Source organism: Anticarsia gemmatalis, chromosome 15 (genome assembly GCF_050436995.1).
Source record: "Anticarsia gemmatalis isolate Benzon Research Colony breed Stoneville strain chromosome 15, ilAntGemm2 primary, whole genome shotgun sequence".
NCBI lineage: Eukaryota > Metazoa > Arthropoda > Insecta > Lepidoptera > Erebidae > Anticarsia > Anticarsia gemmatalis.
The window spans coordinates 3,677,261-3,702,347 of NC_134759.1; the positions used below are offsets into that span (position 1 = coordinate 3,677,261).

At 34.5% G+C, this 25,087-nt stretch overlaps 1 protein-coding gene across 1 annotated transcript in view; it reads right to left on the reverse strand.

Annotated features, from left to right (window-relative positions):
• Syt4 (Synaptotagmin 4) overlaps positions 1-25,087 on the reverse strand; it is a 47,117-nt gene that overhangs the window by 5,567 nt on the left and 16,463 nt on the right. The window contains exons 2-5 of the mRNA XM_076123354.1: positions 13,983-14,108; positions 13,470-13,660; positions 12,962-13,116; positions 1,317-1,451 (exon numbers count right to left, since the gene is read on the reverse strand). Of these exons, the coding sequence (XP_075979469.1) occupies positions 1,317-1,451; positions 12,962-13,116; positions 13,470-13,660; positions 13,983-14,108 (607 nt within the window). The remainder of the gene's footprint in view (positions 1-1,316; positions 1,452-12,961; positions 13,117-13,469; positions 13,661-13,982; positions 14,109-25,087) is intronic.

Below are 25,087 nucleotides of genomic sequence, written 5' to 3' on the forward strand. Positions count from 1 at the left end.
TTCGAATTGTCCCAACGCATTCTACTCGTAAACTCGTGGTAATAGTTCTTATCGTGTATTTCATTCCTATTTGTCCAAGAAAACCTTTTCTCTAGGTATCAATAAATTGTCAAAATAGATTAATTAATCATTGCACAATAAACACGAAAATAACAAAACAATCCTAAGATTGAATCATGGTATGAGTTAATGCACATGTGACCATATTGAAATTTAATAACTCACCATATCCGCGTAGATTTTCTTGCATCAGCATTTCTATTAAAGATGGTCTCGCACTAATAGTCTAAGACATTAAAACGAAGAAAAAGACACATTGAATCGCCTTTTCTCCGTTTTAAGTCTTGACCACTAGCGCAGTGTTCTTCGTTCTTCCTTTCTTGCATGTATGAAACTAATTTATGCATTTACGATGCGGAAAAAGTTTAGGCTAAGAAAAAAATATAGTAGAGGCAAATAGTTAATATCATTTTAAGAGTGCAGCTCTCCTCTAACATTACATAGAGTATTTTATATACTTTTCTTAAAAGATTTTCTACTCTGTATATCAATTACAAAAAATAATGAAAACATGGATTACGTACACAATACACATAGTTATTAAAAAATATATGATCGGATGAGAACATTGTTTTACATAAAAAATATAAAATGTACAAAAGTCTTTAAACACGACCCAAAATTACACAGTATTTTCTTCGAAAAATAAGTCACACACCGAAATATGCTTGTTATTACACACTCCAGACTTCACAAAGCTGTAGAAACACAAAAATACATGAAAAACAAAAAAAGTGGCACTTGGTGTTAATAACATCACGTTTGTTGATTCGTTCACTAATGGTGATGGACATTAAAACGAAGAAAAGAGACACTAGAACTGCTTTTCCTTGTTTTAATGTCCCACCACTAGCGCAGTCTTCGGTGTTCTTGCTTCCAAAATACTGCCGTGAAGATGGTCTTCTTTAAAACGCTTCGTTCTTGAAGTTGTGGAGATTACACAAAGCACACAAATGATATAAATGACAGTAATAATCATGAAATTAGATTTAAGCGGGCTATCGCTGCTAGGAAAGCATGTTTCACACCAAACTTTCAATTTGTTATTCACATTAGGTTACTTGATTTCAGAAACCCGCTTTTACACATTTTAAGTCATTAACTGAGCATCATACACAAATAGACAGATCACCGTCAAACCCATATTTTCATGATAGCTACAAAATGAAATAAACACACATAATTACATTAAAAAGATTATCATCATAACTTTCATCTCCCTCTTTCATTATTGAATAGACAAAGACGACACGTACCTGGTCTTAACTTTGTGCTGCTTGTCAGGCAACAGCTGCAGCTTGACGTAAGGATCAGGTCCAGCAGGCTCGCGGCCCGGGAGACCCTGGCACGACACCACGGATACCACCAGTGCATTCTTCTCATTCTCATAGCTGGAGAAGGAAAGAGAAGGGTATATTAAATGATGCTAGGGTTCTAACTCAAGAAATATCTTATAATTGTTCAGTAACGCGATTCTAGACAGACGATACTATCGAGAATAGAGAATTTGACATATAGAACGTAGTACCAAAATAGTTCCTACGATGTCCGCTAGAGGCGCTGTACAGATTTTCATACTAAACTTCTCGTAAGCTAGCTAGTTTTCAATAGTATTAGGAAATCACCTCTTAGCAGTGAGGTCTTATTTGACTCAACCGCTTATCAAAACACAAATTCGAAGATAAAGAATGAGTTTCAGAAAAAATATTGCGACCATTATAAAGAACGTAAGTGCGGTCATTCACTTCGCCTAACCTTTGTGAGTTAAAACTAAGTTCATCTTTTGAGGTCATATAAAACTTAGTAAATATTTGAGTGGTTCGTAGACACTTCTGTTAAATACATCACTAGCTTCATTAACTCGTTAAGTGTCAGCTTACTACAACATGATAGAAAGATACACTTATTAAATCTACGATGATGAATAAGGTACGAAGCTTCGGGAGATAAGAGACGGATTTCAATTGTTATTTTTTGATTTGTACATATTCTATTCAAAAGTATTAGGAACGATAGGGGTTTTGACGCTTGTCAAAGATGTATGGAATTGTAATAACCGGAATCCTGGTTTCCAAAATACAGGTTATTCTAGATTTTCTATTGTTGATAAAAGGTGTTTCCTTTGTTAGACGTTTTTACCAAACGGTTTCGGTGACATGACAAGTTAGGCCAGACAATGACCTAAACCATTTGCAGCAAAAATATTTTTATCAACTATTTACTAATTTAATAATATTATACCACAAGAAGCTTTACAAACAAAAACTTTTTTCTTCAATTTGGATAAATATTATTTGCAAAATCGTAACAAAAAAATATTTCAATCACCAATAAAAAGCAATCAAGAGACCTTAAAAACGTTTCTAAAACAATAAACAACGACGAAAATAGAAATCTCAAATCATTGATTTTCAAAGTTACAGTATCGTTTTGTTATAAATATTCAATACTTTGGAAACAAAGCTCATGGGATCGATGCGTCGTGTACAGAGGCAATAAGAGAAGGGCGCTAGACATAAAGTAAGCCGTATATCTACCGGCCTAAATGTAAGCAATATTGTAAATATCACTATAGATTTGTATCAAGTCCTGCTGCTGAATTTATATTGGCAATTTGTAAACTTGAGTCCCTTAATTCTGAGCTGGTTATAAATTTTCTTAAACCATATATGTGGGGTGTAATATGACACGTATAAAGTAGGACAATATATGTTGTTCTATTAAGGTAACCCATATTTTAGGTATGATTTATTTAAACAATAAAACATTTTGAGCCAGATTTATTATTCTAGTCTGTCAAAATAAGTATCACGAAAATTCTAATAGTGACTTAAGAAGCTTAAATAAATATTGCAGTTATAAAAAGACGATATTTATTGATAACATTTTGTGTCACTTGTCGTTGAGTGCAGTCAAGTTATTGGACACTTTATTTGTGATAGTGTTAGCTAATATTCTAATTGTAACATTGTAATAAATATGTGTACTGTATGTTTCTAGTACCACAATAATAAATACTCGACAGTATCAAAAGCCTATGTATTATTTTAAAAATAAGGCACGAAACTTTTCATACTCTGTTACAAAACCTATTTCATATAAAAATGCGGTACCAAACATCCATTGTACGTTACGAAATAGAAGTTTGAATAATTTCCGTCTAAGCTGCTATACCTTTTCACCGGCTGTCGTGCAAACAAACTATACAATTCCATTATAAAGTTACAGAATCAGGCTTTTATAAGGCTTTATTAGTAGCACATAAAGATAAATAAGTTATGCAACAAGTTTACCTAATAACAAAAGATTTACAGCTATTTTAGAAGTTTGGTAGTCTAATATTATTGTTGTCACTATAGTCAAAGACAAGAACAGTATTATCATTTTGTTTTGTTGTATTGTTCAATTGTTTTGAATTATTAAGACAATATTACAATATTACCTACATTAATTAAAGTTAAGGAAAAGTTATTAATTACTGCGTGGGACGACGTTAATAACAGAGGGCCACGGTGATACGGAGGGCCTACTATAATTGGTAAAACCAAAAATTGTAAAGGATATTAGGTGTTCGTTTATGTACTTTATTTTATATTTTGACTCGCAGTAGGTGGTATCGGATTAGCATGCCTTATACCATAGGTGGACCGACATTTTATAATTGATAGAAACAACCGTAATTTCAAGGTATACTTGTTTTCATTGATTATAATAAGGCCACTGATCAACTCTACAATCAATCCATGCATGTAGCTTTCACTCGCTTTAAATTATTTATCAAATGTATAACAGGTGTATATTTTATTTAAACTTGTTCTTTATTTAACTTCCCGTTCTAACAATCGTTGCGTAATACTCATGTATTCGTATAATATAAATTAAAAACTTGTTCCACTTACTCTTTATTTCGGACTAATACGTATATTAAGAAGTCTTCATAATATTGATACAAATCATAATGAATCCCTAGTAATAACTATTGAGGCACATAATTACAGTTATCCTCTTACGTCCCAAGTAAATAAGTATTTGTCGGTCATTACACGAACTCGTTGTACGACTGATTACTGTTTACATTAAATGTACTGTGTTTGACTCCCACAACAAGTTCGCAATTCATTTCGTTTTAATTATGACTTTATTAAGTATATTTACATAACATTATTTTCGTTTAATTGCAACAAGCTTCTGTTATTATAATTTCCAATAAAAGTAATTTTCTTTCTCCGCTTTATATTCGTCACTTTTAATTAAGTATTGGCTATTTTAGCTGGTGCAATTTTGACAGTTGTTTTCATACATTTGCTGTCACTTAATCTATTGGATAGATTAACCGACACTTAACCATCATTCGTGAAGCCCTGAAGTCAGCTCAATAACAAGTTACTTTCAGTCCAAGTTGATAATTTCGTAACTACAAAGTGTTACCTACCTAAACTTATATTGTCCAATGCCTAAAAATAATCTTTCGCATAAAATAACTTAAACGAAAAAAGCAAAGATTGATTGACATTGTCACTTCAAAGTTATAACAAGATATTTTTCGTCAATTTACTCAAGTCTCAAAAGTTAGCAAGACCAAATATCTATTTAAGAAAAAGCGTCATGAATTTTCAATAACTCCTAACAAATATCATTATATAATAATACGAGAGTGACGACATAGAACAGAATTAAATTCGATAAATGTATATATTTTATCAGATACTCTTTATTTCATACATACATAAAATCACGCCGGTTATAGCCGAAGGTGTAGGAAATACACACCCCTTAAGAATGTTAGTCCCATGGATCAGGGAGCGATACTAAGATATACCCGGGTTGATAACCATACTCTGAGCTAATATCTATACTTACTAATATAATAAAGCTGAAGAGTTTGTTTGTTTGTTTGTTTGAACGCGCCAATCTCAGGAACTACTGGTCCGATTTGAAAAATTATTTCAGTGTTAGATAGCCCATTTATCGAGGAAGGCTATAGGCATATAACATCACGCTACGGTCATAAGGAGCGGAGTAGCAACGTAAAATGTTACAAAAACGGGGAAAATTTTGACCCATTCTCTTAGGTGACGCAAGCGAAGTTGCGCGGGTCAGCTAGTTGAGAATATTCTTACAAAAGTTAGAGAAGAAATATGTCTGACCCGCGAATCAACTCGAGACGTCATACCATGACCCAGACCACAAAAGCAGTTCACGTTATTTCGACTCCGGTACAAAATAGTCACATTAAACTACGTGTTCCATTTGTCGTAACTCGTAACAGACATCCCAACGTTTATTACTAAAGCATAGTAAAAAAAGGTTTTAGGTACATTAAAGGCTTTTATATACCGTGTAACGAAACACCCCCTAGGGATTCACAAATGGATTACTTTTCACTACAACGTTTAGCAACACAAAAGTTTTGTAAAGTTAAATGATGTTGTAAATTGAAGTTGTAGTTTGTTCTATTACATAGAGAAACTCGTGGTTTAGTAACAACGCCGGCGCGGATCGATCTCGAGTTAAGCTACGCTTGCCGAAGTTGTTCCGTGGATGGGAGACCATATTGTACATTCCACGAAGGCCAATTAAATTGTGCGTCCCGACTGTCATTGTCAAATACCTTTGACAGTCGTTACCAGTAGTCAGAAGCTTAAAAGTCTGACAACCCGTCTTACCGAAGGGTATCGTGTTGTAACCCAGGTAACTGGGTTGTGGAGGTCTGATAGACAGTCACTCCATGTAAAATACTGGCATTCACCTGCATCTCGTGAAAGTCGACTCCAACATAGTTAGAATAAAGGCTAGGTTGATATAGTTTGTTCCATACTGTTCTCAGTTTAATCTTTAAGCAAGACTAATGGTTAAGTAACTTAATCCTGATTTACGATTGCATTTCTTAACCCTGCAGTTATTTTCTTGTAAGTGCTAGTTTTAGTTAGTTTATAATGTAGAGTATAGCATATTAAACTTAGTTGCAGCAATGAAACTTTAGACATGGTTTTAAAGTACTTTGTGACCTGTTTACAAAAGCAGGCACTGAAGAAAATAGTGAACATTGGAAGTAAAATAATTTGTTGGACGCATAAAGTTGTATTATTTAAAACATAGCATACAGACGTCTACATAGAAAAAAACATGATATTATGTATGTATATAGGTAACGTATATTACACAACGTTACAAAGAGGTACTTGCTATTAATTATATATCTTTCATTAACCCAAAAGGTTATGTTAAACAAAGACCTAACACATATTTAAATATCTTTTAGTATTATATACAGCAGTGATAGCCGAGTGGTATAAGTTGACACCTCCCACGCAAGTGGTCGCAGGTTCGAACCCGAGGCAACACACCAATGACTTTTCGAAGTTATGTGTGTATTAGAAATAATTATCACATGCTCCAACGGTGAAGGAAAACATCGTGAGGAAACCTTGCATGCCTAAAATTTGTTTAATACATTTATTGAGGGCATGCAAAGTCCCCAACCCGCACTTGGCCAGCGTGGTGGACTCAAGGCCTAAACCCTCCCTCATTACGGGAGGAGACCCTTGCCCAGGAGTGGGACAGTAATGGGTTAAATTTATTATATTATTATTATTATATACTATGATAATGAAGCAGAATATTTACACTATTAATTATTGTTCTAAAGCTAACTAATGGTAGTAATATTAATCTTTAACTTCAATGTTCATTATTTTCCAATATAATTTCCTTTGAAGCGTAATATCTTGAAAGCCTACAGACATGACGGAGCGAGATGGCGGGGAGCTTAGCAACCCGATAGCTTTCCGATACGATTAAAAGCTCAGAACAGCTTAAAGCTCAGTTATGATTCAAAGAGGAATCCTATTAAAATCCCGTCCTACCTTTTATGTTCGATTAATACGACCGCGGTAAAAAGTAGGATAAGGTTTTCTAGGAAATTCAAGTACTGCGTAATTGAAGAGAATTCTTCGATAGAGTTTTCCTCGATTCGTTAATCGGATGGAAAAATTGAACGAGAGAATTTATATTATACGGAGTACTAACTACGCAATCGTGAATTTTGACTATTGTATTGTTCATTCTTTTAAAATTTACTTACTCCTATAAGGTAAATAGGTTTGTTTAGGAATTACGCTGTTATAATAATCTGTTTATCAACAGTGTGTTATCGTTTTAGTTTGCCTTGTGAAGGTGCGTCGACCTGACGCGTGGGATTATACAAAACTTTGTACAGTGTACGTAAACTGTAAACAATAACTATTTAGTGCGACAATCTAACTTAGTAATGTTATTTGTGGGAGTCTGCAAATTATTAGTGTTCAAATGAAGCGGGGAACAGCCTACTACGCACTACTCGCTGACGACGTTACCTTTCTGGCAATCAGCCTTTTATACATAATGTTAATGTTTGATGATAACTTACAAAATAACTGTTATATCTATACAATTATACAATACGAAGGAAATCCTTAAAAAATAGTGTTTATTGTTCCACTGGATACGGGTCTCCCGAAACTACGAAGAAGGCCTGTGTTGTGTTGTTGCTAAGTTCACCACGATAACCAACTATTCGTTGAGAACTTATATTTACCTAACAAACATGCTCTTATAGAGAAGTCCACATATAGAAGATAAATGTCAACAGTCAAGAAAAGGGCAAAGCAGTCGAGCTACAATAATAACTGTGACCTATTTTATGACATCCTGTCCAGAGGAAACTTATATCTTGAAGTTGTATTCAACAAATAGAGAGATTTAGTACCCACGCTTTCCTGTTATCATTGTAGTGTCAATGTTTGTTCTTTTTATTATTTTCTTAAGACACTAACAATTGCTCGCGTGGCGCGGGGACTTTTACAAACATACAAACAACGAACACAAAGTGAAACCAGATCCGAAACAACTATTCGTCGATCGCCCAAATAATTGTCCCGTGTGGGAATCGAACCCACGACTTCGCGACTTAATGGTAACGGAGTGGTGACTAAATAAAAATAATATTTAAGAGGGCTCCCATACGATGATTTATTTGCCGTTTTCATAAATAATGGCACGGAACCACTTGTAACGTTTAAAACATGTACATATGTAATACAGATGAAAGGTTGTTAGGAGTTTAAGTTACGTTAAATTTAGTGTATTTGATTCATTGGTATTACCAATGACGGGTGTGGAAAGTTTTCGGAAACTGTTGAAATTGGTACTTGAAACGAATAAGGCTAAGCCTTGCACATGTCGCCTAAGCTCTGCACCTGTCGGCTAAATTTCCTGACAGAATTACAAGTGAAAATACTAAAATAAACTCTACCTATATTTCCTTCAAGCGTTCGTGAAATAATTTTGAAAGTAAATCGACAGTACAGGTATCCTGTTAAACCGTCAACATTATTATTCCAATAATAAAGTTATTTGCCGATAAAAAACCTATCGCAAGAAAGATTCATTTTTAAATCGAATCCTTCAAAACTTAGCCATAATCACAATATAAAAATTTCTCTTGTACATTTTCCCGTGAATTTTCTTTCGTTTTCCAATATCCGGTTTACTCAAGTCCTCGATACTGTTGGTAGAGAGATTATGAGGGTCTGTCTGATCCTTCCATGGCGGATATAAAGAGCCGTTGGAAGAGGAATTCATATGAATAGCAAGTATGCGTGTAATTTTCTTGCAGGTATACGTGTATGCTACCAAGTTATTGTAGTAATACAAGTGAACTTGGCATTGAAATAAAGTAATAATGTTGCATAAATTAAAATATGTGTAGGGTTAACAAAAGTACTGTGTTCGTAAATAGTGAGTTTATAAAGAAAACAATTTATTGGTCTCTACCTACTCTAATGAGGAAATGATTTTATGAATGTATGTACATATGTATTAAATTCATATGCCATGCCTATTTAATGCTTTTTAGTTTAACTATAAATAACTTTGTCAGACAAATCCAATATTTAATTAAATAATGATGGATAATCTTTGTTTCAATTACATAATAAACCAAAAACCTTAAAAAATCTCCGACTTTACCTCTCTAACCGAAAAATTTATAAAACCAAAACCGTAAAAAGACAAATCACAACACAACCCCTACAAAACTAACCTACACTACATTATTGAAATCCGTGACGTGAATGTCCATAGACAAATGTAAACAGAGGCATAAAGCAAGCAACTCGATGACAAAGGCTGGCGACAAACGAACCTCCTCGGCCAGTATTGATTCCGGCTGTCATTACAGCGGCACCGGCGCGCCGAGCCAGGCTGCGCGACATGTATTATGTATCGAGTGTGAAAGTTCTGATGGATAGCTTGTATTACTAAGTTATTGAGTGATTGATAGTTTCCCAAACTGATTACTGGTAGTTTGGGTTACAAATAGTCATTATCTACATAATGTATAATCTAGAAATAACTACTTGAAATTGATTATAAAATTAAACCTATTGACCAAAGTAATGTAAAATGGTAACTTTACAATCAATTGGATTACTTAGAAATTAGCAACGATTAAAAAAGGGGGAAATCTAATGTTTTTAAACGATTTTCGTTAATGTGTCAATAGGACATACAATACAGTTGTCAGGGAGTGGTAAAATAAGCATATCACCAGCAAATGTTGAAGGATAAATTCAAATCAAGAGCCAAAAAATAGATCCGAATTATATCGATGGGACATACCAAAGAGTAGCCCGGAAGTAGTGGAATTAGAATTTAGCCAGGAAATGTGTAAGTATAAAATCAAGTATAAAAACAAAAAAAACTGCTCCAAAAACTATCAGAGACAGTAATTAATAGACTTCCGTTTCAAAACACCATCAAACTAGAGTAATTAAATATCCCTTTCAAAAACTACAGCAACATTAACAAAAGCTCAATACGGACAAGTTTATTAATTTCAAAGTGCAGCTGTAAAACAAAGGCCTTTCGCAATAACGCTTCGTGCAACGTGCACTGTATCGAAAACGGAATAGCTCACGTGACTGAAATAATTATACCACTCGCACGTATAAGTTTACTACGATAATGTACTGGCTGATTTACAGTATATAGTATGGCAAACATATCCGGAGTGTTTGATTGTATTGCAGTTTAAGAGCTTATACTGACAAATTAGTTTATAGATTACTTTAGCAAATTTGTAAAGGGTATGTCGTACAGTTTTGTGGGTGTGGTGACAATTTTTTAAAAACTCATATACGTACATTTTCTTATTATTGTAATAGTAATTATAACCGACTGTAATTAACTGTAATTAAAACAAGTTAGGTATATAACATTTCTGGACTTTCAATTTTTTCTGTTCCTAAAATAAATCTTATTACGATTAAAAATACAATAGAAAACATTGTTAATACACCTATAACTAAAAGATTAACTTTTCAGTCCCCTACAATAAACTCACATTGAAAAATACACCTACATAGAAAATCGATATCTACATCGCTTTCAACAGCACTTAAACACACTACAGCCTAAAATTACCTTCAACTAACAACCACTAGTCTATACTCAATGAAGCTTAATTACCATAAAACACAGTCCAGTATACAAGTACAAAGTACTGGCACAGCCGTCGGTAATAATTTATTCCAAGTCACTAATTAGTGAATCGGTTCAATAATTTTGAGGTGTCCATTGCTAGTTGTGGCCAACGGTCGGTAAACGATCTGTGAGTTAAGCAAACCTTGCGGTCATTCCACAGATGGGTGACCGCGTAGTGGTATTTGAACTGGGCGTCTCCGTGTTTCGGAGGGCACGTAAAAATTCGGTACCGATTCTTGTCAATTAAGTCGTTAAGCTACGTCAAAGACTTCGGGCGGCTTGAACTACTTTGACATTAGGTTGACCACAACCATTCGATAAGAAGAAGAACTGTCAGGTAACACAAGAGGAAAGGACTCGTCATACTATTTCATTGAAGATTGCTCAGCACCAAACTCAACCGATGAAAACGCACACTAAAATATGAAAAGGAATAAACGACTGTTACAAATTAAAATTACCAGCCATATTTCAATGACATTGGAGTCGTATTTTCCACTAATACTTTGTGATTTATGTCGGAATTCTATCTATGTGTTTTTAGTGTCATCTCTGAGGTTAGTACTAGGGTATGTATAGCTGCACATACTTCATATGGCACGCGCGACACGCCCACATGCCCCTTCCTCTTGAACAGTCGTCGATAATTCCAAGGTACTAATTAGTGAATCGGTTCGATAACGACGATTAGTGTCAGGTAACTAAGTTAATAATGCTTAAGTGCGTTTGCGTCACTTCGAACGATAATTAGAAGAAATTGAGACTGTATTGATTTCCCTTGCCGTTGGGTAGTGTGGAGGAAAGTGATTAAAAGTTGGTGTGGAAACTTCTTTCTTAGATTGATTGTCTTCTAGCTACGGAAGAAACGACTAACGATAGTTTGTAGATGTGTTGATATGTTGACTGGAGGTTACTGAGTTGACGGTTATACTTATATATATACTGAAAATTGGAAAGTCATATACTTTCAAGTGGAGCTTTTTCGATCGATTTATGACTCCTAACAGGGAAAAGCCATATCCTTTAATAAGTATGAGGAATATTAATCAAAACCTAAAATAAAACTGCCAAAAAACCACACGAAACCATTATCCTTTTTCTAGTTTTTTTATCGTTTTGAACACTTATAATTTGTTAGTGTAACATAACATACGCGTAATTTTTCTTTATCGACAATCCACAACAGCAAATATCAAAATCGACAGTCAACTATAATTCTCAATCATTATTAACTCGATACTCCACCATTATCGAAGAAAAATCCACGTAATTCAGTGAGTTCCGTGAACAGTATTCTAATATTAGTGCATTAATATTGAAGGACCGTGACTCATCCGCGGCACGTATGGCATTTCCCCTACAATATACCGTCATATTTTGTTGTGAGTAATTAATACACGCTCGTTCGGTACGCTTACTTACTGTTGTTTTGTTTTTGTTATGGGACATGAGATGACTTTGGGATGGTTTATATCATCATTAAGAAATGAGATGCTATGAAGAGCGTCTTTAAAGTAAAATGAAGATGTATTGGACACATCGCTGTATGTGTTAGGCTTTGTTATACGGACATGATTTCGAAATTGTAGTCGCACTATAGGTAGTTGTTTCTGGTTTACAACTTCTATTTAAGAATTCCCATTATTTAAGGAATGTGCGCTATATATACGCAGACGTCTTACAATAGACTATTCCAAAGTTTAAAAGTCAAGTAAACAAACTGCTTTTAACAATCTAAAATAAAAAAACTCGCAATTTTTCTCATAAAGTTCATTAGTCCTGCGCGTAGCCGGTCTCTGGAATATTGAATATTCATTTTACGAGCGAACGTAGCGTCCAATTAGTATCCAATCCTTCAAAATAAACTTGTAAAGGGTAAGTGATGTTGCTATTCATCTGGTTATCGGTCCGGAATACGACGATGGAAGTAATTCGACTGATAGACTCGGGTTGAGTGACTGCCGGTGACAATTAGCGTCCTTCATTGAGGATTTATTGAAGATTTAAATGGATTACGAGCTCGTCGCGAACGGCTGCGTAGGAAATCGATCACATTAAAAGGTTATTGTAGATCCGTTTCTAATAAAGGTTGGTTAGATGAATATTGGCTACGTATAACGTGTTTGCTGAAACATGTCTGTGTGCACTTTTAAGCTAGACACAGGTAGCTAAAACTAGAAATTGGGATGTTATTACTCCGCATTTGGGAAGTCGTCTATACAACTATACAAACGGTATTAAACTGTAACAACAAAACAGAATACTATGTTTTTTACTGTCAAAAGTTACTTTTTCTGTAAAGAAGTTTTGGTTACGTCCTGTAAAATCAAAAACACATGTATAAACTGATCTACTTCTGTGTTAAGTTTCCACTTACCGCAGTTTAAAGTGCAGATCGCCAAGGCGTCCATCAGTGTTCTCAGGTTCAGCCACCTTGGTCTTCTCGGTGGCGTTGGCATCGGCCAGCTCCTTGCTCAGCGGGGTCGGTTCAGTTGGGGCCGTGGGGGTGTGCGGGCTATTGCCGCCAGTGGGCTATGATTGGAGGAATATGGATGTGAGTAACTGTAGGAGATACTATTCCTCATGTTACAAAATATACAAGGAAAAAAATATCAAGGTTATGATTGTCCCCCTTGTCTCTCGTAATCGTACAGTGATGGATATTAAAATAGTAGATGTGATATTCAACATGCTGTTAAATGATTCTGAATAGTTCCAGCCTATAGTCTCAATCTTTTGAGAATCTTTGAGTTATCTATGCGAGATATCTAAAGAAATAATATTTGGGCAATATCTTTGTATTAAGGTTTAGCATATCCTTTTTTGGAATTGTCAGAAGACCTTGTTACTTCATAAAACAAAGGCGATATTTAATTTTTACTTACAGTAGTCGCAGCATTAGTCAGTGGTGGTTGCGCGGGCGGCGTATTGGCCTGAGCGGGTGGCGCGGGCGGCGCGGGTGCAGTGGGCGACGGCGACTTGCGCAGGTAGTGCGTGGCCGAGCCGGGCGAGCGCACTGCGGTCGCGCGCCGAGGCGGCTGGAACACCAGCGCCTTGTCTGGACCACGCTTGCCACCTGATACATAAAAAAAAAGGATAGACTGCTGCTGTAATTTCTTAGATTGTAGGGCAAGCTGATGCGAGTTTTTAAGCACGATGGCATTGACTGCGAACACGTTATTTCACTTAATACTGGTAATCTGGCCGATAAGTTGACAGATTGGTGTTAGGTTAATATTTTTTTATTGGTGGTTTTACAATTGTGTTTAATTACTATTTTTAGTAGTGTAACCTTTTGTCTATAATATTTCTATAAGTAATCAATAATGCCTTCGAAATTTCTTAAACTGGCACTCAGCTACTAGTAGTATCGCGGAAGTATTGTGTTGTTAACTCACCAAGTTTGTGTGCAAGCGAGTTCCTGCGGCGCGCGATCCAGCACGCGAGCACGGCGAAGGCGGCCAGCACCAGCGCCGCGGCACCGCACACCACCAGCCATAGTGTGGCGCCATGCAATTCGCCGCCTAGAGAGACAAAGTTGCTTAATGCATGAAATTGAAGATTAACAACGTAGAAAGCAGGTGACCTGCCTCCTAACTTTAACAAAACAATTGCTTATATTCAACGTTTCGAAAATCTCACTATTATTGTCTAGTAGACGTCACGATTTAATTGAGTTTGGAATCTTTAAATAAGTCAAGAGTGTAAGTATCTTAATTTTGTCTATTTCATTAATGTATATTCAAGTTTGTCGTATTATTACAGAGAGCATAATATACTAAAGGACAATACTACCGTACAAATAGTAGAATGTAGTTCATGACCTCAGTCGGTTATCAATTTCTATAGCACTCCAAAAACATTCCAACCAATATCTTCATGTCAGCCAGTTACTAAGCTGTCATAGGAAAGTAAAGCTATAGAAAATCCCTCACTCAATGGGATTACAGACAAACAAGAGGAAATATATATCGTCCTGGGTTCGATCACCCGGCGGCGAGATAAACATTTGCTTTTGACACCCACGTCACACTCATATCAAAGTTACACATTTTGGGGCTGCTACAGCAATTTAGCAATATGATTTTTGGTAAAACACCTTTTAGGCTCAGAGTAAATACAATATTTTTTCCACACATTATTATACATAATAAAACCTTCAATAGATTTTATTATTCTTCTAATTATTATTTGATTAAGTTGGGTATACTGTTCGTGCCTCATCAAGAAGAAAATGATTTTCTTTCAAGCTAAAAATTATAACCCTTAGTATATTCGCCTCATCTAGATATCTCTCATAATACAAGTAACGTTAAGTTATTCTAGAAATGATTTGGAAAGTTGCAATAATACAGAAATTGTATTTCTCTAACACTAATTATGGTATGGTAAAGACAATGAGATGAACTGAAACGAAATAGGTCTGTACCCTCATAATGAGGATTAATTGCGTAGAATTTTCCATGCCGACACGTGTTACCAAGTCATTGACTTTACTTTCTCCTCCAAATAAGATCAGAATGTCAACATATTAGTAATTCAGCTAAAATTTCAACTTATGTACTTTCATGTTTTAAAACATTAAAGTCTTCAAGAGTTTCGTGTTTACAGTACCTACACGTCTCTTAGCAATAAATTGTAATAACGATCACTACGCCTAGTTTTACGAGCAATAATAATCGTAAGTATTTCACCGCTGTTTTTTCTCTAAAATATATTTGATCAGTAATGTACGTATCTACATAAGCCATCGATCATCGGTCATTCACCTCTCAACCCTCAAGACAAATGACATTGCGAATTTATTTTTTTTATAATCGATATTCAATTTATCCCTGATATAATATTTGGTTCTAAATTTCTATTACGATTTAATCTGTTTCAATTCCACAGCTAAATCACTGAACCGCTTCAAATAAAATTTGGAAGATAATCTTAAGGCGTAGAATAATTTCCAGTAAATGTTTTCACGTGAGTGAAGCCAAAATCAAAGGTTTGTGAGCATTTTATCATTTTAACAAACAAATACACGAAAAAGCGCAAATAATATAAATAACCATTCGCAATGAAAATTTCATTGGTCGTCAAACAATCGTAAGAATAACTTAAATAATAATGTTTATAATTTACTCGTCTATAAAGCAGGTGGTTTCATAACAGAAACTTGGTCTATAACGTTTGAAACGGTAGCAACTGTTGATGAACTTACCAAGACCGAGGTAGAAACTTTAAATGAGTTTTGCAATAGTCGTATTTCCACGTAAAGAGCTTACTCAAACTCAACAGCGTACTCTAGCGTACTTATGAAACGAATCGATAATTTTATATCCTGCTAGCTTCCGTCAACGACATCGTCCGAGTGAACAGATTTCTCGTGGTATGAAGAGTCCTGTGTGTAAATTTAGGTTATATAATATACATATAATCTAGGATATATAGTTTATCTGTGTACTAAGTGTCGTAAATATTGTTTTTTTGCGTGAAAGACTAACAAACATTAGGTACATACATCCATCCTCACAACCTTTCGCCTTTATAATATTAGTAAGACTTGTTACTCATAAGTTTTTAGAAATCGTATTCGTTGTAAATAAATAATTCGTTTACATTTGAGTGAGGTTCTTTGTAAGTTTTACACGTTAAGTGAGGAAGAAATTTCCATGAAACCGGTAGTACCTAGTGGAATACTTTTTGTTAACATATCACGCTAGCTTTATTATCTACTAGCTGACCCGCGCAACTTGGCTGGCGTCACATAAGAGAACCATAATTTTCCCCGTTTTTGTAACATTTTTCTCTGGAACTCTGCTCCTATTGGTCGTAGCGTGATGATATATAGTCTATAACCTTCCTCGATAAATGGGCTATCTAACACTGAAAGAATTTTTCAAATCGGACCAGTAGTTCTCGAGATTATCGCGTTCAAACAAACAAACAAACAAACAATCAAACAAACAAACTCTTCAGCTTTATAATATTAGTATAGATTTCATCAGTTATTTACTGTACAACCGGTAAGTTCCATAAGGTACCTTAGCCGTCTCACTGCAAATGGGTCTCTTCCCGTAATGAGAAGATCTGAATTAAACTAAAGCTTAATTCTACTACAGTGGGTGAATGCATGTTATGGACTTAGCAGTCTTAAAAATGCTGAAAAGAAACTCCCAGTATTCCATAATTATGTAAGTATTACTAAATTTAGTCAATCAATATCTGCTTATTTCTTTCAGTACAAATCGCTTTCTATGACGAACATACTATAATTATGGTTCGACTTATCTGTAAGCCTCTTTTTAAAAATTCGGCCATCAGAAATGCGCTTAAAAAATCATTAAACAAAACTTTACTAATAAAACCGAAAGAAAACGTAATCAAATTGCAATTACCACTCGCCATTGAACGAATCCTTGAGTGCTTGATTTTCATTAAGAAAATTCTATTAAGTGGAGGAAAAATACGGGACTTAACACCATTCAGGCATTAGCAGCTATCAGGCATTTCAGTTGACAACTATTTGAAAACCACTATGCTCTTCATTGTTTTCTCCCTTAGATTATAGGGATTAACATGTTACGTCAAAGCAGCTATGTACTGAAAAGTGACCATCAATTTGACGTACACTAGTTGTCAACTGAGATGCCGTAATAAGCTTGCTGATCAACATTAATTTATTTCTTTCATTCATTACACTTAACCCTAAAACTCTAGGACTCTATTGCATAAATAAATAAGCTTTATTTCTAAGAAAAATAGTTTTATATAGTAGAGACGTCTTCGGGCGACCTACTTACAGAGTGTACATTTTTTATACGGCTCTATATAGCAGACGGCTCTATGTAGAGAAACGTTGGTAATAAAATGTTCCAGGGATATTGGGAAGTGGAATGAGGCAATCGGTGACCCACGCTCTATGTCATTCAGGTTAAATAAACAAGAGGGTTTAAAATTGGCTGGACTTTATCTGAGGTTCAGATTGCCTGATTTTCAAACTCTATACAAACTTTCGATAGACTCTAGCCTTCGTAAGTGACAATGAGAAGCTAAGGTCCACTGAATCTCCATTATTTAGAAGATAGTGCCACTGCAATAATTTTTGTGGTTACGTATAGGTATAGTTTACTTAGCATTAAACTTTCCTAGCCATAAGATCTGGAATCCCAAACAAAGGACATTGCCCAAAATGTATGAAATGAAATCCTGGATATAGGGTTTCTAAGTACTCTTCTAGTTTATACATTTATGAGACAAAAACAAACCTCTATACAGTAATATTAGTAAAGTGTAAAAGGTGAAACGACGTTGGAAAAGTGTCGAGGTAGCTAATTTTAATGAGATTAAATCTACATGACCATTGTCGACGATAAGGCAGACCTTTGCACGTCCCGGGAGATGAACCCGAGTCAAAATATTCACCTCGTGTAACAGATAAGATATCACATTGTTCCTTACTCCCACTGGGAACTATAATTATTGTACTAACGAAATTATCTAAAATATCATAATTAAAGTAAACAGCTCTTAATAATGTCTAGTTAGAAAAATACTTTTTTATTTTTAATTAAATGTGAAGCTAGGGAGTAATATATTTTTTGTTGTAGAGCTAATATTTCCAGCGATTTATATTTCAAACTAAATAACTTTAAAACATAATTGAAAAATGGTTATACATTCAGCATCATAATAAGTTATCTCAGAAGTCTGTGAAAAGAACTTAAAGTTATTGGCCTTTTAAATCACGTAACAAATTTTCCAATTAAGCAAAGGAAATGATTTTGAAGAATTGACAAAATTGTAATTTAAACAATTTTAAAATTATTATCCAAACTATTTTTAAACCAAATACAAATAAGAAATTTAATTTTCTTTCGTATAAATACTGTCTATATAATGTTGTACCTATGCAAAACAACATAAAACTTCTTTATTCATGTATGTATTGTTTCATATGCGACCACACGTTCTTGATACAGTGTATCGGGCTGATCGGTCTATAAAAAGATCTAGGTCATATTTCGTGTCTGGGTTGGATAAAAATATCGAGCTGTTGAAATATGCACTCTAATACCCATTAGTTGTTATTTTAAGATGTTTAATCGATAGAAGTCAAGATAGTTTAGTAAAATAAAGTAAATTAATATCATAGCGGATAAACTTTCGTGCTGTATTATATTATTAACTGGATAACTTGCGCCGAAACGTCAAGTAATCCAAGGTGAAGTGCGTGTATAATTCATCAGTTATTTATTATTATCTAACTTTATTATTATTTTCCCGACGATCATAAAGGAAACATAAAACATCTCTCATGAAATGGGAATATAACACGAATTGAAATTAAACTTTAGGAAAACAACAGAAAGACTTTTAATTCATAAATCTTGGCATTTTAGAAGTTATAATTAATTTTAATTCTTGACGTGAGCGTACAAAAGCTGTCTAATTACTCGACAGGAAAAGGTCTCCCGAAAACAACTTTAACTTTTGAAATAAATCCTTTGAAATTCAGACCTCTTGTTATGTCTAGACGGTCTCACAGTTTATGTAAAACTCAAGGTAATATAACTCCTTGGAGACCACCCGTATGACTACGTGACCTCGGTACCTTCTCATTTTATTTTCACTTTCAAGAATACTTTAAAAGATCCAATGTATTGTTTGACATAAATTATAAAATAATGTGCTTAACCTAAACTATATTTGATTTGATAATGGTCTCTCTGACCGACTTCAGCCTTGCCTACCTCTTCGACTCACTCGATCAGATGCGCTCGATAAAAAAATGAAATAAATGTACAAAACTCGGGACTAAAATTTCCACTAATGGAAGAATTATATGAATCAGTGTAGTACTACCTAGGACAAACGTGTTCAAACAAACAAACAACTTCATAATTTTAGATTTACCGCAGAAATAATAGTAAAGTAATTTGCATATAGATCGGAAACACGGCGGAGTTGATTCAAGGATCAAATTGCATTGCGAGTGACGCACGCACGGCGTACAACCCCCACAGCCTAGTGTCACGTGGGACGGAGGGATTTCCAATAAGCCTTCAACATTGTTCAGCAAACATTCGTCTGGCGCAAGTACCTCGCTTGCAACCCACGGGGCTAATGCGAAAATAGGGTACCATGTCTTTATTTTGTGCAGAAATTGTGCTGACTGGCGATTTCTGGCAACGACAAGTGAATATGATTTTATTTGGGTTAGTAACATGCTTTTTAAGGATGTGGAACGAGGACACGGTTTTTGTTTAAACAATGCACACTCGTATGAACTGAGAAAAAGCTTAAGTTTCCTTTCACAACAACAAAGGAGACAATAAACCTTTGAGCCCCTAAATATCTAATACGCCTTGTTTCACTCACGCACCTTTATCATAAACAAATTATTCTCCAGAATATATCCCGTGGAACAAAGCGGAGATGGTATATCTTTACTCGTCGTCGTATAGTATATAACACGATATATGAGCCTTACGCAACGGCTATTCGCAGGTGATGTAGTACGAGCGTCGTTGGCACGTCACAGCCAAGCAATTTCACCTCGACGGAACATTCCCTCGGAAATTGTTATCATATCCTTCAGCGAAAACCTCAAAGAATTACTTTTACAACCTTTTAAAAGTCTAGATAGAATGCCGAGGGAATATTGAGAAGGAATACCGAGGTATTTCTAGTCAAATTGAACGTTGGAAGTTGAAATGAAACCAAACATTGCGCCAAAGAGAAAATCTCGAGTATTTTCTCTTGAAATTGAAACTAGCATCTACTGAGAAGTCTGCCAAGAGACATTTACTTTGCCGTTGCTTCTAGTTTACGTGACTTTAAAGCGGGGACGAAGTAAGATACATTCTACATAAACCACGATAAGATTGCACAAGTTTTCTCTATAAACAACAATGTAATCATTGGACATGAGATTGAAGAGTTTGTTGAAATAAGAGTGTGTGACGCAGTAGACATGTTGACGATAAATCTCTAGAAGTAGGTACTTGTTAAGAGCGTCCTTGCCCTTCAAGAGCACGCCTCCGCAAACTTACAAGTACTCAATAGACATTAAATTATGTACAGCTGACATTTAAACTTAAGTATACTATTACGACGGTACGTTTTATTGACGATTCTATTTTAAAAAAGTGATTAGGTTTTTTTCTATATCTTTATCACTTGATGTCACTGGGTAAGCAATACGAATATATGTTTTGTTATTTATTAGTGGATTCTACACGTGCCACGCGCCAATTTCTCAGTATTAATTACAAAGCCATCAGATTTATTCCGAAGTTCGATGTAAATGAAATCACTTTTAATATCCGGAAGATGACAATAAGGACAATCTTTTCAAAAATATCTTTGAAATTCCCTGAATATCGTTTTATATTAAAACAATGACAAAATTCCTTAATAAAGCATTATACCTAAAATATCCATTAAAAGTAAACGGATCTTTGTCGAAATTTCCGCGAAGCCATAAACGTAATTTGTTTGATTGAAAGCACTTTACTTTGCGTCATTTCCGATCACACGGCGAGGGAGACGCGCACCGATGAATCGAAAATACGTTTATTTTTTAAAAATTCGGCATTTCGTAATGTTAGTGCTATTTCGTTAGTGCTAAAAGTTTTTTGGCTCTTTTGGGACTTGAGACTTTTAGTGAGATTAAAAGTGTTCTATTCCGTCCCGCTTGTATATACTAGATTCCCAACATATCCTGCGATGGTAACTAAATTTGTTCGGAAGTATACCGACAGAATTTTACTTTAATCTTTCAGGAAATACGGACGTACGAGTATAGACTAATGAAATCATTTTTCAAAAGGCTCTCTTCTCTCATTTACAGCTTTAGCATTAGCATTAGCATTTCATGTGACTAGAAGATTTATAAAATACATACAAATTCTAGACAATGCACAAGTACACCCGAAACAACTATCTAAGGGTAGATCACACAAATATTTCATTTTCAAAGAAATAGTGAAAAGTGACATAATACATACACCATGCTGTAATATGGCGAGTGTCTTAACTACAATGTTCTCCATTCTAACAACGACTGATGATACAAATTTTTCTAGTAAATTTTATTTGTTCATCTACTTAATTATGCGAAGCTATTTATTACGGAACTCCGGATCTCCGAGCGCCCCCGCTTCAGCAAAACTTAATAAAGTCTCTCTCAATACCTATACTACACAATATCAAATATGTTCATTGAAAATAACTTTATTGAATACAATATTAGCTTTATTTAATAACAAGCTTCGTATAAAATCTTGTTTTAATATTACATCTTATTTTAATATTACATCTTATTTTATAAGCAACTAGCTGACCCGCGCAACTTCGCTTGCGTCACATAAGAGAGAATGGGTCAGAATTTTCCATGTTTTTGTAACACTTTTTACTGTTAGGAACTCTGCTCTTATTGGTCGTAACGTGATGATATAAAATATGCTTTTTTTTCACAAAAAATATTCTCAAAATTATTTATATCTCTTAGTATAACGAAGTCGCGCTAAGGCATATCCGCCATTAAAACAGTTGCCATGGCAACGGAATTTTGTTTATTCAATGTCATTATAATATTGATATTTCGCGACTTCGTTGAGTTTTCTGAATTTTCCCGGGAAATGCGTCATTTTCCCGGGGTAAAAAGTAGCCTATGTCCTTTCTCGGGTATCAAAATATCTCCATACCAAATTTCATGCAAATTGGTTCAGTAGTTTAGACGTGATTGAGTAGCAGACAGACAGACAGACAGACAGACAGACAGACAGAGTTACTTTCGCATTTATAATATTAGTATGGATAAAGTTCAATTTGTGACAAAATATTTCGATAAGAATATTACGCGCAGATTTATCTCATCTCAGACGTGTTATATTTAAGGTATTTTAATAACAATATAAACTAAAGATTTATATGAAATAAAATACGATAATATTTTAGAACTACTCTTATCTAAATCATAAATTATTATTATTAACCCTATTTGATTTTAAAAACATAAAACGAACGAATTTGAAACAGATTTTAAACAGTATTTTAATAAAAACACAAAGTTATTAAACTTAAACAGACATTCTGAACGTTTTTATTATATTTAGATCAGAAACGCAGACAGCAATATCGAATTTCAGTGAGAGAGGAAATGCGACCGTGAGCTAATAAGAAATAAATTATCACGTCGCCGTCGACACTCATTTATTGGATTACGAATGCCGAAAAAAAATTTTGAGATTATATTATGATATTGCTTATTGAGAGTAAACATAATATATACAGCCGCTTTCACAACTCTTGGACTGATCCGTACTGTATAAGCTTTATGGAGCTTTCATTTTGATATTTTTTGTCTCAGATTTGTCTTTATTGTATCCATTCGGCAGTCTATCTGTATTCTGTAAGTAGTAGTCGGAAATAAACTGTGAGTAAAGAACTTCTAAGTATTTTTTTTTAACCCATGACGGTCCCATTACTGGACAAGGACCTCCTCCCGAATGAGCCTTTAGGACTAAAGTCATAAGTGTAACTGGTGGTCATGTGTTTGTCTTTCTTTTACATAAACAAAATAAATCGATGCCTTACTTTATCAAAAAGTAGGCAACTTTAATAAAACAACAGAACTATCTTTTACTTAACTAGGTTACCCACAAAACAAATATTTATTATAGCGAACCAAAACCCATTTTAAAGCGAAATAAACTACAAACTTATAACGCGACTCTGGCACTGAATCTGAATACTTAAACAATGTAATCGATACCTATTTAGAGAGATCAGCCACATTACGATTGACGTCATTGCTGTTTTCCTTATTTTCTCACTTATTGGGTCATTTTATTCCACAAAAGCGCTTATTTTTGGCCTTCGAGAGCCTAAGGCTCGATAATATTTTTATGTATTCCTTACACTTACTTAACAATACTTTTATATTTAGCTCTTTGTCGCAAACATGAAAAGGACGATATTGTTTGTTTTTCTGTACATTATTTATTTTATCATTTTGTTAAACACATTTTCATAAGACCTCAAGAAAAAGCTAGAAGAAAGCTAGCAGCTTTAAAATGTCAATCAAAAAATTCTTGTCTTACCTTCTCTCGCATAATTTATAAACTGTTCGATTCATATATTTTATGATAAACACACAGAGCGAGCGGTTAAATCCTATAACACATGAGACCATCAACACAAAAACCCTTCCTCAAATAGCAAATCTCAAAGAAAAAGGCCATATTCAAATCAGTTTATAAACACAAACAAATGTTACAAAACAAAAAATCTTCCGAAATCCTTCGTATCTCGAAACAGATTCGCACAAACAAAGATCAAAAAGCTACAACTTCTAACGCTCAATTTATGCGCTGAACGGCAAAAAACCTAGGGTTGTTTTAGCATATTTCCACTATTCTTGCAAAGAGTGAGCCAGTCACCTTTACATTAAATATTCATAGTTTGACAACGTAACGCTTTTTTGTAAAGAAAAACAAATCTCTTTGCAACTGTCCCTGTGTATTTTTTATTTAATGGACTTACATTTTGAATTCATAGTAATATTAGAGTACTCAACTCCCTAACTCGTTTGGGAGGATACTTGCCCTGCAGTGGGACAGTAATGGCTTAAAAAAATGAGTACTGAGATCTTATAAAACCTTTAGTAAATATATATAGGTTCTATGTAAACGTACTCCATTTTACATACATTTCTCAGGGGCATCTATGTTTTGCCCTTGGAATGGAAAGGGACCATGAATCGAACGCTTTCTTAATTTAATTCAGATATTTTCTTCTTTTTTTGTGATTAATGGCTCTTTGGATCGCTTGTGACTGGCCAAAGACAACTGTCTATTGTGCGGAGTGTATTTTGTGATGTGTGTACTCTAACTTGGCACTGACTAAACGTAACTACGGTACTTGCGAAATATTTTTGCTAATTGTTCAAAAAAATATTTAATGGGAGATAAAGGGAGATAAAACTTGGTATTTAATATGAAAATGAAACGGTTTAGTTTTTACACAGAATCTCATTGCTTTTGTAGTCTGACACTCATCTAAAGTAATAACCGTTTAGCCAGAAAATCCTTATTTGTTGTCGGATTTACATGTTCTAAGAAATCTTCATCTTCAATCTGTTGATGTGATTTCGAAGAATCCCTTTAAAGATTTCGGCAAGATATTTATTTAAGCATTATAATTTACCTCCCTTCTGTATTCAATCTTTATTCTTTTTTTTTATTTAATCCGTTAGTGTCCCACTGCTGGGCGAGGGTCTCCTTCTAAATTGAGGAATATTATATTTACCACCCAAATTTAAAAACGTAAGTTATAAGTAACAAACATAAAACACCTTATTCAAACAAAATAAGTATCACAAAGAAACCCTCAAAATAATATACATACCTTATCAAGTTAACAAAGTAAACGTATTTTTGTAACCTTACCCTCTGTGCCGCAGAAACCACACCTACTTAGAAAAAGGCCTAAAACCTCTCACTTAAAG